The sequence below is a fragment of the Tachypleus tridentatus genome, chromosome 10 (assembly GCF_004210375.1).
Source record: "Tachypleus tridentatus isolate NWPU-2018 chromosome 10, ASM421037v1, whole genome shotgun sequence".
Lineage (NCBI taxonomy): Eukaryota > Metazoa > Arthropoda > Merostomata > Xiphosura > Limulidae > Tachypleus > Tachypleus tridentatus.
The window spans coordinates 131368181-131382034 of record NC_134834.1 but is presented as its reverse complement, the minus strand read 5'-3'; the positions used below and the strand labels follow the sequence as shown (position 1 = coordinate 131382034).

At 33.5% G+C, this 13854-nt stretch overlaps 1 protein-coding gene across 9 annotated transcripts in view; it reads right to left on the bottom strand.

Annotated features, from left to right (window-relative positions):
- The window catches only part of LOC143230325 (apicoplast pyruvate carrier 1-like), a 124851-nt gene that overhangs the window by 46167 nt on the left and 64830 nt on the right, over nucleotides 1–13854 (bottom strand). For 8 of the 9 annotated variants that reach the window (XM_076463674.1, XM_076463677.1, XM_076463678.1 and 5 more), the window contains one exon: nucleotides 13348–13619. The exons of the other annotated variant lie outside the window; for it this stretch is intronic. In XM_076463674.1, coding sequence (XP_076319789.1) covers nucleotides 13348–13619 — 272 coding nt within the window. The remainder of the gene's footprint in view (nucleotides 1–13347; nucleotides 13620–13854) is intronic. 9 annotated transcript variants of the gene reach the window in all.

Here is a 13854-nt window from a genome sequence, read left to right as displayed (position 1 = left end):
AGAGATGAATTCTCACATCTGAACACTTCAGCTGCTAGTCATGGAAGGAAACCAAAACTTCTTTCTCACATTTACATTTATTCGCTCTTATAAAAGATTGAGCTATTGCAGTCTCTCTCTTGCATTAGTTTGCAACGATGAAAAATTATGCTCAAGCATGTAATTTTGTGCATAATTTAAGTGCGTTTATTATGCAAAATCATTCTCCTTTGGGAGTCCCAACAAGTGGTACCAGACACCCTTCAATTATTTATATCGTAAAATGTTCATTTACAAACACGCTCTGCTTGTTTTTCTTTGTTTGTTTTGAATTTTGCACAAAGCTATACAAGAGCTATCTGGACTAACTGTCCCTAATTTAGCAGTGTAAGACCAGAAGGAAGGCAGCTGGTCATCACCACCCACTGCCAACTCTTTCGCTGCTCTTTTACTAACAAATAGGAGAATTGCTCATTATATAACAACATCCCTGCAACTGAAAGGATGATCACGTTTTGTGTGACAGGGATTCAAACCCGCAACCCTTAGAATTCAAGTCGAGTGCCTTAACCACCAGGCCATGCCGGGCCTCTTATTTTTGAATTTTGCGTAAAGCTACACGAGTGCTATCTGCACTAGCCGTCCCAAATTTAACAGTGTTTGACTAGAGGGAAAGCAGCTAGTCATCATCACCCATCAAGAACTCTTGGGTTATACTATTACCAACAAATAGGGGGATTAACCATCATTTTACATCGCACCCACGGCTGAAAGGGCAATCATGTTTGATGTGAAGGAGATTCAAATCCGTGACTCTAAGATTACGAGATGAGCACCCTAACCACCTGGCCACGCCAGACCACAACAGGTTGTGATTTTTTTCTTTTGTTGTTGTTCAGGATTTGTTAATTTATAAGAAACTGTGTGTCAAATAAACAATTTGTGTAACATACTTAACTTTGAAATATAGAAAATTTAGAAAAGGTCACTCATCTTGCAATGGATCACACACAGTTGTGGGATTCACAAATTTTAACAACCAGTTCTATCTAGCTTTTACACATCTCCATTTTTTGCAATGAAAAATAATAACAAAATTATCTTACTGAAATAATTTATTTATCATGCTTTATATATTTCCAAATTGCCACTTGATTATCATCAAAATCTTTATTCCTTCCACGTTTGACTCTGTTGTCATCAGCTGTGTGTTTTTGTTTTTCCTTAGCCACATTTGAACTGAAAAAGTGGGATCATATGAATCCTATGAAAGGCCAATCAAATTGATTGCCATCTAGTGCCATATTTTGAACTGAAAGGTGGCTTCTTTTATCTGAATATATGATATTCATTATTAAAAATCCTCTTTCTACCTCTGTGGAGCTAACAGCAACAGTATTGATGATATTTTTAGCCTTTTGTACAGTACTTCGAATCTCATAATTATGGCGATTTCGTAGAACAATTTCCATATAATCATGGAAATCATTAATGCTGATTTCATGATAAAAGACCTTACTGAATTCAAACAAATTTTCTTCACAGCTTTCCAGGGGACAACAACTTCATCAATATTTCAAGAATCTGGCTCAAGTATGTTTATCAGTTCATGAATTTTATTTTCATTTTCTTGTGCATTATTTCTTAAGTGATCACAATCCATCAATCTGGCTTTCATATTTTTTTATTAATGCTTCCAGTAGTTTTTGACGAGGAAGACCTACATATCTTTGGTTTTCAACAAACTCAATATTCCTATAATATATCTATTATTGGAATAGTTTTTCTACATGAGTACCAGCCTAATAAGCCTAGTATTCAAATTTCATATCCTGTCAGCATGAAAATACAAAGAAAGGAAGACTCAGTACTCCGAGCAAAAGCATGAGATGTAATTTATTCCCTTAGATGGTTAGACGCCATTGCGTACTACCTTTAACATTTTTGATAATATGCATATTAAAATAACTTGTCCATGTCCGAATAAATTAAATGTTTAACTAGCACAATTTGGATTTAAAAAGGTAAGGGTCAGCAATATTAATCAACCACAACTGAAAAGATCAACAACAAAAACATCAATCCATGCTAAATCTCCAATTCATAAACTTTTAATTTTGCTTTAAGATAGTAAAACCTAGAAAATAACATAAAGCCTCACAATTTAATGTTAACAGTATAGAAGTTTACATAGCTACATCAGTTTTCAAACTCACCTTCTTTTCTTTGTCTGCTCCAAGTATGATAGATGACTGATACTAAATGTTCACACAGAAAAACGTAGGCCTACATTAGTTTACAGCAATGCTCTTCTTCCTTCGTCTAAGATGGCTGATCTGTCACTTGTAGAGGCCCGTGCAAATCTGGCTTCAAAAGTTATCGTACTAATTTACAATTATATTATTGCACGTGACATTACGTAGGAGGAATTCCCATAGTGACAGTCGATACATTGTACATATAGCATCAGAAGGCTGAAGACAGGTAAGAACCGGTTTAGCGAGCTCGTGAAATTTTAAGAACGGGTTCTTAAAACCGGCTGAATCCCACCACTGGCCACACACGTTATTGTGTTTATCAACTATTTCTTCAAACATTCTGCACTATGTACAACACAATAATATTTGTATTTTTTCTCTTTCCCTCTTTTAAAGTTTTATTTATAAATTGAGAAAGATTAAGTTTTAAAATAATAGCTAATATTAAAATATTTTAACAAATTCATGATTTTTTTTATCGTAGACCTATAAATCAACAAAGAATGTACACTGTCTAATGTTCCAGCAAACAAAAGGAACACTCCGTAGGTAATTTCAACCTTAAAACATTTATGTGTTCGATAATTTCAAGACTTCACTGACAGACTAGACGATAACACTCTATCAAACAAATGCAGGTAAATACGAATTGAATATATGACGGGTTTACTATTACATATTTAACATCGATGTTTGTTTCAGATAAATACGTTTAGAATTGCATGCAACTTATACTGTTAAATGTATATTGTGAAATTCCTGCTTATTCACTAAATTTGTGGGATTCTCGAGTGTAAGAATCAACTATTTTCATCGTTTCTTTACTGACTCGGTGAAGCGGAGATCGGACCACTGGGTCCACGTTTCTAGTCCTAAGTGCCGGGCCGTCACGTCTAGCGCCATCTGCCTAATAAGCCTAGTATTCAAATTTCATATCCTGTCAGCATGAAAATACAAAGAAAGGAAGACTCAGTATACTGTACTAGTGATTGCCGGTATTGCTGCTATAGTTGAAATTTCTAAACTCTCGCCTAACTATTATAAAAAGTAGCCATCGCAACAGCCGGAAAAGCAGTTTATATTGTTGGTTTGCAATAGTTGGTATATTATAAACCTCAGAAACTATAACTGTGATTGAAGCTTAGTAATCGTCAATTCCAAATATATTGACCAGGAATGTTTATGTATTTCGAACATTGCAAACTACTTAATTTAAGTTTCATATCGGACATTAGTATTTTACAAAAACATTATACAACTTCATCATCGGAGAAAATTCGACAAAGAATGCATCAACTCAAAATTAATTCGCTCGTCGTGAACCCTCAATAAGATATACAGTTACAGACAAGATAGAAGACTCGATATTATTTGAAAACCTGCAAAACTTTTGTATATAAATTACTGTTTGTAATAATCGTTTTTATAGTTTGTATATTAAGAAAACTGTATACCAGTCTTCTTGACAAACATTATAAATTTGATGCATTTCTACTTTTAATTAACTTCTGAATTTAAATTACAATTTAATTCAGTTTCAGGCTATTTGAAGTCGTAATAGCTAAACTTAATAAACTGGATGCTCGTACTAAATAAATTTTGATATGTAACAAATTATAATATATTTTCCTTAAGAAAGAAAAAAAGATTTCCCTAAGGTTTCGAACAGTCGAGTGTGATCAAATTCTCAAAAAACATTCAAGAAACATACCACGGTAACACTAATTTATAAATTCAAATTGAGATAAAAAATCAAAATGAAATAAATTATTTTCAATGTAGTGAGGAAAACTGTGCAATAACTTTAGTTTGTTTCTTAGTTTCAAAAGACTTCCAAGAATCTTGCCTGTTGCTTGTTTTACTACATCTGTTTCGCAGTTATATTGCACATGTTACCAACAGTTAACACGATACCTCTTTTACAACTACACATCCAACTTTACGTGGCTTTTTGCTTCAATCCAAAATAACCTGAAAATGTTTCATCATCATGCTTTGTGATTTATAAATGTTAACTTTATTGTTTGCTTCTTGTTAAGCACAAAGGTACACAGGGGTGTATCTGTCCACCACACATACTGAAACCACTAGAGGAGGTCACACCAGATCTGAAGTATACAAGTACCAGAAATGACCAAATAGTTTTTCTAATGTTTTTTGATAACAGTTTAATCAATCGTTTTAAATAGGAAATCCAACAGAACCATACATATAACTAAACAAGTGTCACAAAATATCACTGAAATACCAACATACAATATATCTACGCAACATAGTATATTATTTAATCATTAAAAAATATTTTCCCTCTGAAAGGAGAATAACATGTTATAATTACAACATAAAAAATAAATTGTCATACTTTGTGTCACAAAATATATTCATAAAAAAGGTCTGAAACATTTAAATGTTGATTTCGTGTAGTTATAAGTTCATTGGACATACATTAAATGGCCAGGTGGTAAAAGCACTCGACTGGTAATATGAGGGTCGCGGGTTCGAATCCCCGTCGCACCAAACATGATTGCCATTTCAGCTGTGGGGGCGTTATAATGTTAAGGTCAATCCTACTATTCATGGGTAAAAGAGTAGCCCAAAAGTTGGCAGTGGGTGGTGATGACTAGCTACCTTCCTTCTAATCTTACACTGATAAATTAGGGACGGTTAGCGCAGATAGCTTTTGTGTAGCTTTGCGCGAAATTCAAAACATACATTAAAGAACAACATATACTTTGCAACCTAAATAGCCGAGATAGTTCTTAAAAACAAAAACTGATTTTGACCATCAGGAAACCGTATTAATTCACAAAATATTTTTTTCTACTTCCACTTGGTTCGACCGACAAACAGTTCATAAAACAGCTATAAACTAGACTTTAAAACAAGCGTCTTCTTACAAAATAGAACCATAGTTTTAATATGAAACTTAACCTAAAAATTAAAAAGGTTCAGGCATGACCTAATGGTTAGCTTGCTAGGCTGTGACATCCGAAGCCCATGGGTCGCTTCCCATTTCCGCAAAATTGAGCTCCGCATTTTCAGTGCCGTGGGCGCGTTAAAAAAAATCAGTCATTCTTTTATACGATTAGAATAGCACAGGACTAGTTACCTTCCGTATAGCCTAACTGTTCACAAATATTTTCCACACTGGGCTATTTCAGATAACAACCATTAGCCCAAATGCCAAGTCTAAACTCGTTGGGGAAATTTACTGGTGCAAACATATGATGACGGAATTTTGAGGGCTTTTTTGTGCTTAGTCCGTGGCTCACCTACTGGGAATAATGCTTAAGTTTGTCAGTTCAAAATTAGGAATAGCTGACGCAGACGGCTTTGTGTAGCTTTGCAAGAATATCTGAAATAACCAACCCACCAAAAAAGTTTTGGTTTTCATCATCAGAGGAAAAAAGCGATTATAATAGTTTATTTGACTCTAAGTTTAAATTTCATTTTTGTCAAGAAAGCATCTGAAAAACATTGGCAGAATAGTCTCAGACGTAACTGTGCTCACAAAAATGTCATCCTTTAGGAAACTAATTGGATTTGAAATTTTGTTCTTGACTGACGCATTCAAGTTAAACATTTTGGTTCAATTTTTCCTACCTTTCTGTTAGTATACAACAAATAAAATTATTTACATAAATTATATTTATTTTTGTCTGAACAGTGTTTTTTAAAATCCTTATTTCTAAATTTGTAGACGATAATACGATCACAAGCACATTCAGAATCTTTCAATTGGTCACAAAACATGTGCAGATCAATTGGCTTAGCCATATTTTTGATAGCTGTAAATCATATAGTATCACAAATTCCATAATTCACAATTAATACTATAAGTTTTTGAAAGGTTTCAAGTTGTCAGGTTCCTCGGAGATAACTCTACAACTATTTTATCACTAACGTCAGTTAAAACCTATAAAAACTCAGTGTGTATCTGAACAGGGCACGATGTCATCGATTAGTCGTAATAAATAGTATTAATTACAATACAAATTCATAATTCTAGTGTAAACGAGGTTATCATTACTCCTTGAAGTTAGCTTTTCTATAAAAATCTGGTGTTCCTTTAAAAATTTAAGTACAGCGTGAAACAGGAATCAACAGTTAATGACAGATTAATATTAGATTACTGTAACATGTATATTACTCAGTGTATGAAGTGAAGAAGCCAAAAAAATTAATACATAAAAAAACAACTTTATTACACACATTCATTGAATACCCTAACTTCCAGTCAGAGGAAAAATCTTACAAAACAAGTAATAAAACATATTGTAAAAGTAATGTAGTGGCAATGCAGTACCAAGAAGTTGTATCATCCCTATATGGCTTTCAATACTACAATATAATATTACACTGTAAAAATGCATATTTCACTTTGATATTACTGTAGTCAGAAGTTATATATTCCTGAGTCTTTGTATGCAGTTTGTTTATCATAATACCATGGTCATGTCAGAGTAGATACAAATGTAGTATAACTAAGAGCCTAGGGCTTACGTAAAAGTTTGTTGTTGTTTTTTAAATTTCGCGCAAAGTTACACGAGAGCTATTTGCGATAACAGTTCCTAATTTAGCAGTTTAAAACTAGAGGGAAGGCAGATAGTCATCACCACCACCACCACCACCAACTCTTGGGCTACTCTTTTGCCAACGAATAGTGGAATTGAACGTCACATTATAATGCCCCCACGGGTGAAAGGGCATGTTTGTTGTGACAGAGACTCGAACCCGTGATCCTCAGATTACGAGTCGAGCGCCTTAACTAGGTGACCATGCCGGGCCTTTTATGTTAGAGGAAAATCAAGATGAGTCAGAACATGTCTTGATTATTACAGATTCTCGCGAAGAAATCAGTCGAACTAACTGACCTCATAACCATATCATATTAGCACATTTGACAATGTAACATTAAATTTTAATATTTAAAGTAATGTAGGAATAATCTAAGCATAGCTCACCATCGCTATGTTCTTGTCTGCATTTACAAAACGTTTTTTATTACTTGTATAATTACATCTGACTTTCAGAGATGAAAAGAAGTGAGTCAAGGAATGAAATGAATGTATATAAAAACGGAAACAGGTGCAAATATATTAGGTGAACAATAAACATTTCTTCTTATTTTTTGTTAGGACAAAATATCTGATGGCATACAGAGAACGGTTTACTGCATCACGGATATTTATAACGACAAAGCATCAAGATTTTGTTACTGCTTTTATATATATATATTTTAGTAAACGTGCTATATATTATGCAGCAATATGCATCTTTGGTTTGTCTGTTACTATCAGTTTTAATGAACTAAAGGCAAATGATTATGTCACAGAAATTGAACATGTAAAATTATGGCAGTACTTCCACTGGGTATATTTCACAGTTTCAAACACAATGAAGCAAATCGCACTTTATCATAAAACTGACATGTGAAATATTCAGCTGTTGTATTAACACAGTATCTTAAACAATATTTCAACACTTCAAAAAGAAACACGCTTATTATGCGTTACCACAAAAAATAAAGTGAGAATTTTTGTTTTAAAATTTCCTGCAATGAGGGAGTGTTGTATGTATTTGACCTCACTTTGACGATTTCTTAATGTGTATGTATTTTATAAATTCCGTTGTTGTTTGTGCGTGTTAGTTTATGTTGAAATGCACCGTATTTCCATTTCTAAAATAAAAAATCAATTAAAATTTTAAAAACAATTTGTGAATTTTAGTGCACTATTTTAACAGACGATAATTTTTCAGTATTCCAATACTTTATGTATCTAACAATAATCTCTGAAATTGCAGTTGAAAACTTGTCTGCTAATTTTATTTTGTTTCAGGAAAGGTGGAACGACTTGAATATACAAGTGTTTACAGCGATTCATCAAAAAATTTACAATTTTTTTACATTATTTAAACAGGGCTTAATCGTGCGCCAAATTTATCTTCATCAGCTGACAAGCGATAAACGGTTTATGATATTACTTTTTAAAAAATTATTTTTGTGTGAAGTAGCTTCAGTTCATGTAATTTCGTGGTTATATAGGTCTGTACTTTAGTAAGACGGGTAATAAATGTAAAACGTTTAGTTGTAAAAAAACAAATGTTGCTCAATCTACTTTTCTTTCACTTTGTAAAATTTATGAATATTACTAGTACATATGATAACCTAAGTTGCACCCCACTCAACTGTTTTTTTTTCTCAGGAATCTCTCTTCCTTGACCTTATTGGAAAATCTGTGTGTGTGTTTTCTTATAGCAAAGCCACATTGGTCTATCTGCTGAGTCAACCGAGAAGAATCAAACCCCTGACTTTAGCGTTGTAAATCCGAAGACTGTATCAGCGGGGGACCTTATCGGAAAGCAAGTATAAAAATAATTCTCCCGGACCGTTTTAATCCCCCATTAGTCCTTGTCATCTTCTCTTTGTTGTTGTTTTTTTTTTCGTTAAAGGTGGCTATACCTTTTCACAACTGGCTGCATACTGTAGTGGTTGTTTAACTTTGGGACGTTATGGACTTTAACACCCTCGATTATTCCATGATAACGAGAAACCCACTTCAAGTAAAAATGTATTCCCAAGACGGCTGGTATGGATACTAAAACTTTAATTAAAATTAAAATTAAGTACAAAACAACGTTTCGACCTTCTTAGGTCATCTTCAGGTTAACAAAAAGATAATTCTGTTAATCTGAAGATAACCTAAGAAGGTTGAAACGTTGTTTACTTTACTTTAATTAAAGTTTTAATACCAATACCAGCCATTTTGAGAATATATGTTTACTCTCTATTACCTCTAATTTTTAAATTCCACTTTGTAGGTGTAAATAGCGCATCCTCACTTTTATTGGCCTGGGTATTAAGTGGTCAAAGATTAGGATGAAATATGTTTTTAACTTATATTGAATGAGGACTTTCAAATAAGTCACTACAATGTAAACATGGTTGGACAAAAAAAAAGAAACTTGACAAAATGATATAAAACGATAAACCACAAGTACAATAATGGTAAAATGTAAACAAAATATATTTAAAAAATTCAAAAGTTCCATAGAACTAAAATTTTTGTTTGTTGAATTTCATTCAAAGTTATGTATGGGCTAGCCGTCCGTAATTTTGAAATGATAGTTAAGAAAGAAGGAAGTTAACCAACAACAACCACCACAAACTCATGGGCTACTCAAATGGAGTAGTTGGCTTTCACCGTAACCCTTACAATGCTCCCGCAGTCATAAAAGGCAGAGCGCGATTTTTATATGTTTGTTGTTGTTAAGGTGTTGCGAAACTAACTTACACAGTCAATCACGTCAACCGAGAGAACAATTTGTTAATGAGTCAATTCCAATTACAGGAATAAGGGGAAATATCTATTAGGTAGATGTCCCTGACAACAAACGGCCACTGAACCCAATGTAGTGACAGTGGATATACTGTTTATTTGTTTGTTTTGCATTTCGCTCAAAGCTATTCGAGGGTTATCTGCGCTAGCCGTCCCTAATTTAGCAATGTAAGACTAGAAGGAAGGCAGATAGTCATCATCACCCACCGCCAACTCTTGGGCTACTCTTTACCAACGAATAGTGGGATTGACCGTTACATTATAATGCCCACACGGCTGGAAAGGCATGTTTGGTGCGACGGGGATTCGAATCCGCGACCCTCAGATTACGAGTCGATTGCCTTAACCACCTGGCCATGCCGGGCCCAGTGGATATAAGACAAATGTATTAAAACAATGTGATCACTCTGTTCTTTTTACAATGCAGAACTCCCATTACCACCACCAACGTCACATCATTACGTATCAATGCGAATCGATATCTTACATTATTCAGTCGTTTTAATCAATTCAAGATAGTTCTTTTCAGTCATATTTGAAACCGTAAGTTGGTGGCCCAGAACAATAACTAATTAAGTCGAAAGGAATTCGGGAATTTCCTTGACTGACATTCTATACAAAACTACATCCGCTGCATATCTGAAAATGTGTGAAAAATTATATACAAAATAAGGTATTATATTATACATAATATTGCTGCATAGCACGCTCCTATATAAAAAAAACAACAGATAAACTGTGTAGGTACTAACACAAAGATAAAACAGCAATATTCAAGCCCTACCAATCATTTAACAGTGTAAATAGGAATATGAAAAATTACGTTCCTCCACAACAGTGGGTGGATGGTATCTTCCTTCGATCTAACAACAAAAACTGTCCAATACAAAACAAGTCCGCTTGGTCGTACACAAGCTTAAATTGACACTCTTTTGTAGCACACACAACAAAAAATCGACCAAGTTTTACGAACTCAGAGGTAAAATTTCGTTTCAGAAATTCTGAAACAGTCCGAATACCAAAATAACTTGTGACATAATAAAAGCTTACACTTAAAGGGGTGAAGGAAAAGTGTTTGTGTGCTTTTCTTATAGCAAAGCCACATGGGGCTATCTGCTGAGCCCACCGAGGGGAATCGAACCCCTGATTGTGCGTTGTAAATCCGAAGACATACCGCTGTACTAGCGGGGGGCAGGGTGGGGAAAAAAGTGCCCCTTCCCTGAAAATGCTGTTAATCTGATAACAGGAAAAAATATGTAAAACCTTGTTTTTAGAACGCACTCGACAAGATCTGTTTAAATATGATCACAAATCCTCACTTTAACACTGGCTTTCTTAAATACCTGAGCTTTGAATTATTTTAATTTCATTTTCTCATAAAATGTGTTGTGCACCTACAGTAGTTTCTTAGATCTTCCTATTCCAATTAGCCTATAAAATAATTAGAACTATTATATGCAATTGAAATATTTCCTCATTAGAATTTACATTAAAAGCTATATTGTTATAACAATATACAATATTGCACGTTGATTAATGTATAGTTTTAATGTAAGTAATTAAAAACACTTTTCTATCAAATAACGTGAGTTGTACTTCGCCAGGAACGTCCGTTTCTATTCTAATCTATGATTGACAGAACTTTCCACTAATCAGAGTAAGAAGTCATCACAGCTATTATCACTATTTTGTGTGTGTATTCCTTTAAAAAAAATCAGGGTATGTAGATATTAAGTCACGGTAGAGTTTTAATATGTACATTGTTAACACATCAGCTACTGACAAATTTTCAACTATCCCAAGTAATAATGAGAAATAAACGAACAAAAATACAATTATATATTCTGAAGATGGCTGGTACGGGTACTAAATCTTTAACTAAAATACAGTTTCAATACCATATCAGCCGTCTTTATAATACATTTTTACTTAAAAGTTGGTTTGTCGTCATCACGAAAAATAAAATTAACCAGACTATTTACTAAATCCATTTCGTTATAACAAAGTTCCTCCGGTTGGTTAGAGGAAAGTTTGCAGACTCAGTACGCTAAAATCCGAGGTTCGATTTCCATAATGAACAGCCTATTGTGTAGCTAACAGCTCAAACAAACAACTAAGGTTTTATGTCTTATGTTACTTATTTTAAAATAACTTACTCAATAGTATAGTTCAGTTAATTAACAACACAAATACTAAAACAGTTACTCCCAACGAAATTTATGGATTATGAAAAATGCCATTGATCAGTGAAATATTATTATTACACTACTATACTGCTTCAAACTGTATCATCACACACAAACACCATTTTTTAAAAGGATCAAACACATATTGTTCACGTTCTTTCGCAAATTTGACATGTTTAATGAACTTTTGAATAATGTTGGCCACTCTTCAAGATATTACGTTTTTGAATACTATACTAAAAGTACCATAAAACACATTATTTTTGTACCATTAAACTGAGTAACAATTTGTAGGGTAAATAGTAAATACTAGCTGTGTTTTTAATTTTACCGACAGTTTGAAAGCTCAATTTAGAGATGCACAAAATATCTTAAGTTATTATCTTCTCTTAACTGTAAAGGTTGTGGTTGTCATCGTGGTTTAGTCATTCAAATTCCAACGGTTTACTTTCACAAAAGGAACAAAGAATAATTCATAATTTTTAATGCAGGCTTACTATTGCCTATAACATGACGATAAAACTATTATGAGATAGATTCTACTCCCACTAATAACACATACCATAATGTTTTTACCAAAACACAGCAAAGCAACTAAATGGTCAGAGGCCACGAAAGCCCTCGCTGGACATCTAATAAAAGCCAATAAGCAGAATCCTATTGCCTACCATCAACGATAAGGGGTTGACTGTCACTTTTGTAACTCAACCACAACATAAAGTGCAAAGAATATTTTATAGTATCACACAGATTCGTATCATACTCGCCAACTCCAAAAACTCTATCAAATACCATCCCAAAATTACTATAAATATTCTAATTAATGAAAGTTTGAAAAAAGCAAAATGGATATTTAAAAACCTGAATATAGGCGTGAAAGTTACAATAATAAGTTTATTTTTGACAAAACTTTTATAGGTTGGAAAGAATAAAACTTACGAGTGGCAACACGAAGTAAAATAATTTTCACCGGACAAGTGAAATGCGTTTTAAATTGTCGTCTTCGATATATTTGTCATTCATTTACAAGTCAGTTATTTCAACATACGCAGACAAGTTTTACAGAACTGACACCTTTAAGACATGTTCTTCGTGTTTGATTCACCTATTTATGTGACTTAGATTAGTCATCACGTCAATATTGTATTTAGGTGAAATGTACCTTTAAAATCTAGTTATCCTGCTTTTGACACTAACCTAATTGCAACGTATGTCGGCAGGCTACTTTGACATAATCTTATAGCCTATAAACCTGTATTATAAAAAATATAAATATAGTATGAAAACTAAAGCCGACTTCTTTAATGTGATTATTAATTAAACAACGTCTAAGACTTGTTATTCTTCAAATATGCTTAATGTCGGTGGCTAGTTCTGTTTGCTGAACTGGATCAAACTGCATAAATTGTATTTCTAGAAGACTTTTTAGCTATAATATTTGTCACTTTAAGTGAAAAAAAAAAAGCGTCATGATATAAATAAATAAACACCCAAAAGTAAAATCAGTTAGTTTATCTAATAAGATGCAAAGTCTACTTCATAATAAAACTATCAAACTTGGACAACAATTTCGTGTAAACTTACCTAAAAATGAAACAGCCTAAGGCGCAAGTCCAACGCGCTCCGAAACGAGAGCTAAGCATACCTCCCATCATCATGACAAGTCCACGACCCATCAGGCATAAGGCGTTAATCCATATGGACCGACTATAGCCGAAGCTAATGTCAATCCGATGACGTAAATACGAAGTGATGTAGGTATTCATGTTCCCAAAAGTCAAATAATGACCTAAGGTCACATGAATTAAAAAACCAGCAAAGACAGCCAATGATCCCCGCACGTTCCACTTCATCGTCTATTTAAATATAAAAAAAGATTAAAATCTTTATTTTATATGTCAGTAGTTTAATGGACGAGAAGGTTGATTTTATGCATTCAAGCAGTATATATACAATACCGGCTTGATAGGATACATTGAAGTGGTTTCTGGGAAATACTGAACCTGTGGTTGGATACATATCTGTTATCATGGAGAGTTTGGCATGAAGCATAGAAACCTACAACTTTTTTCGAGTGCATTGTATTTGAAC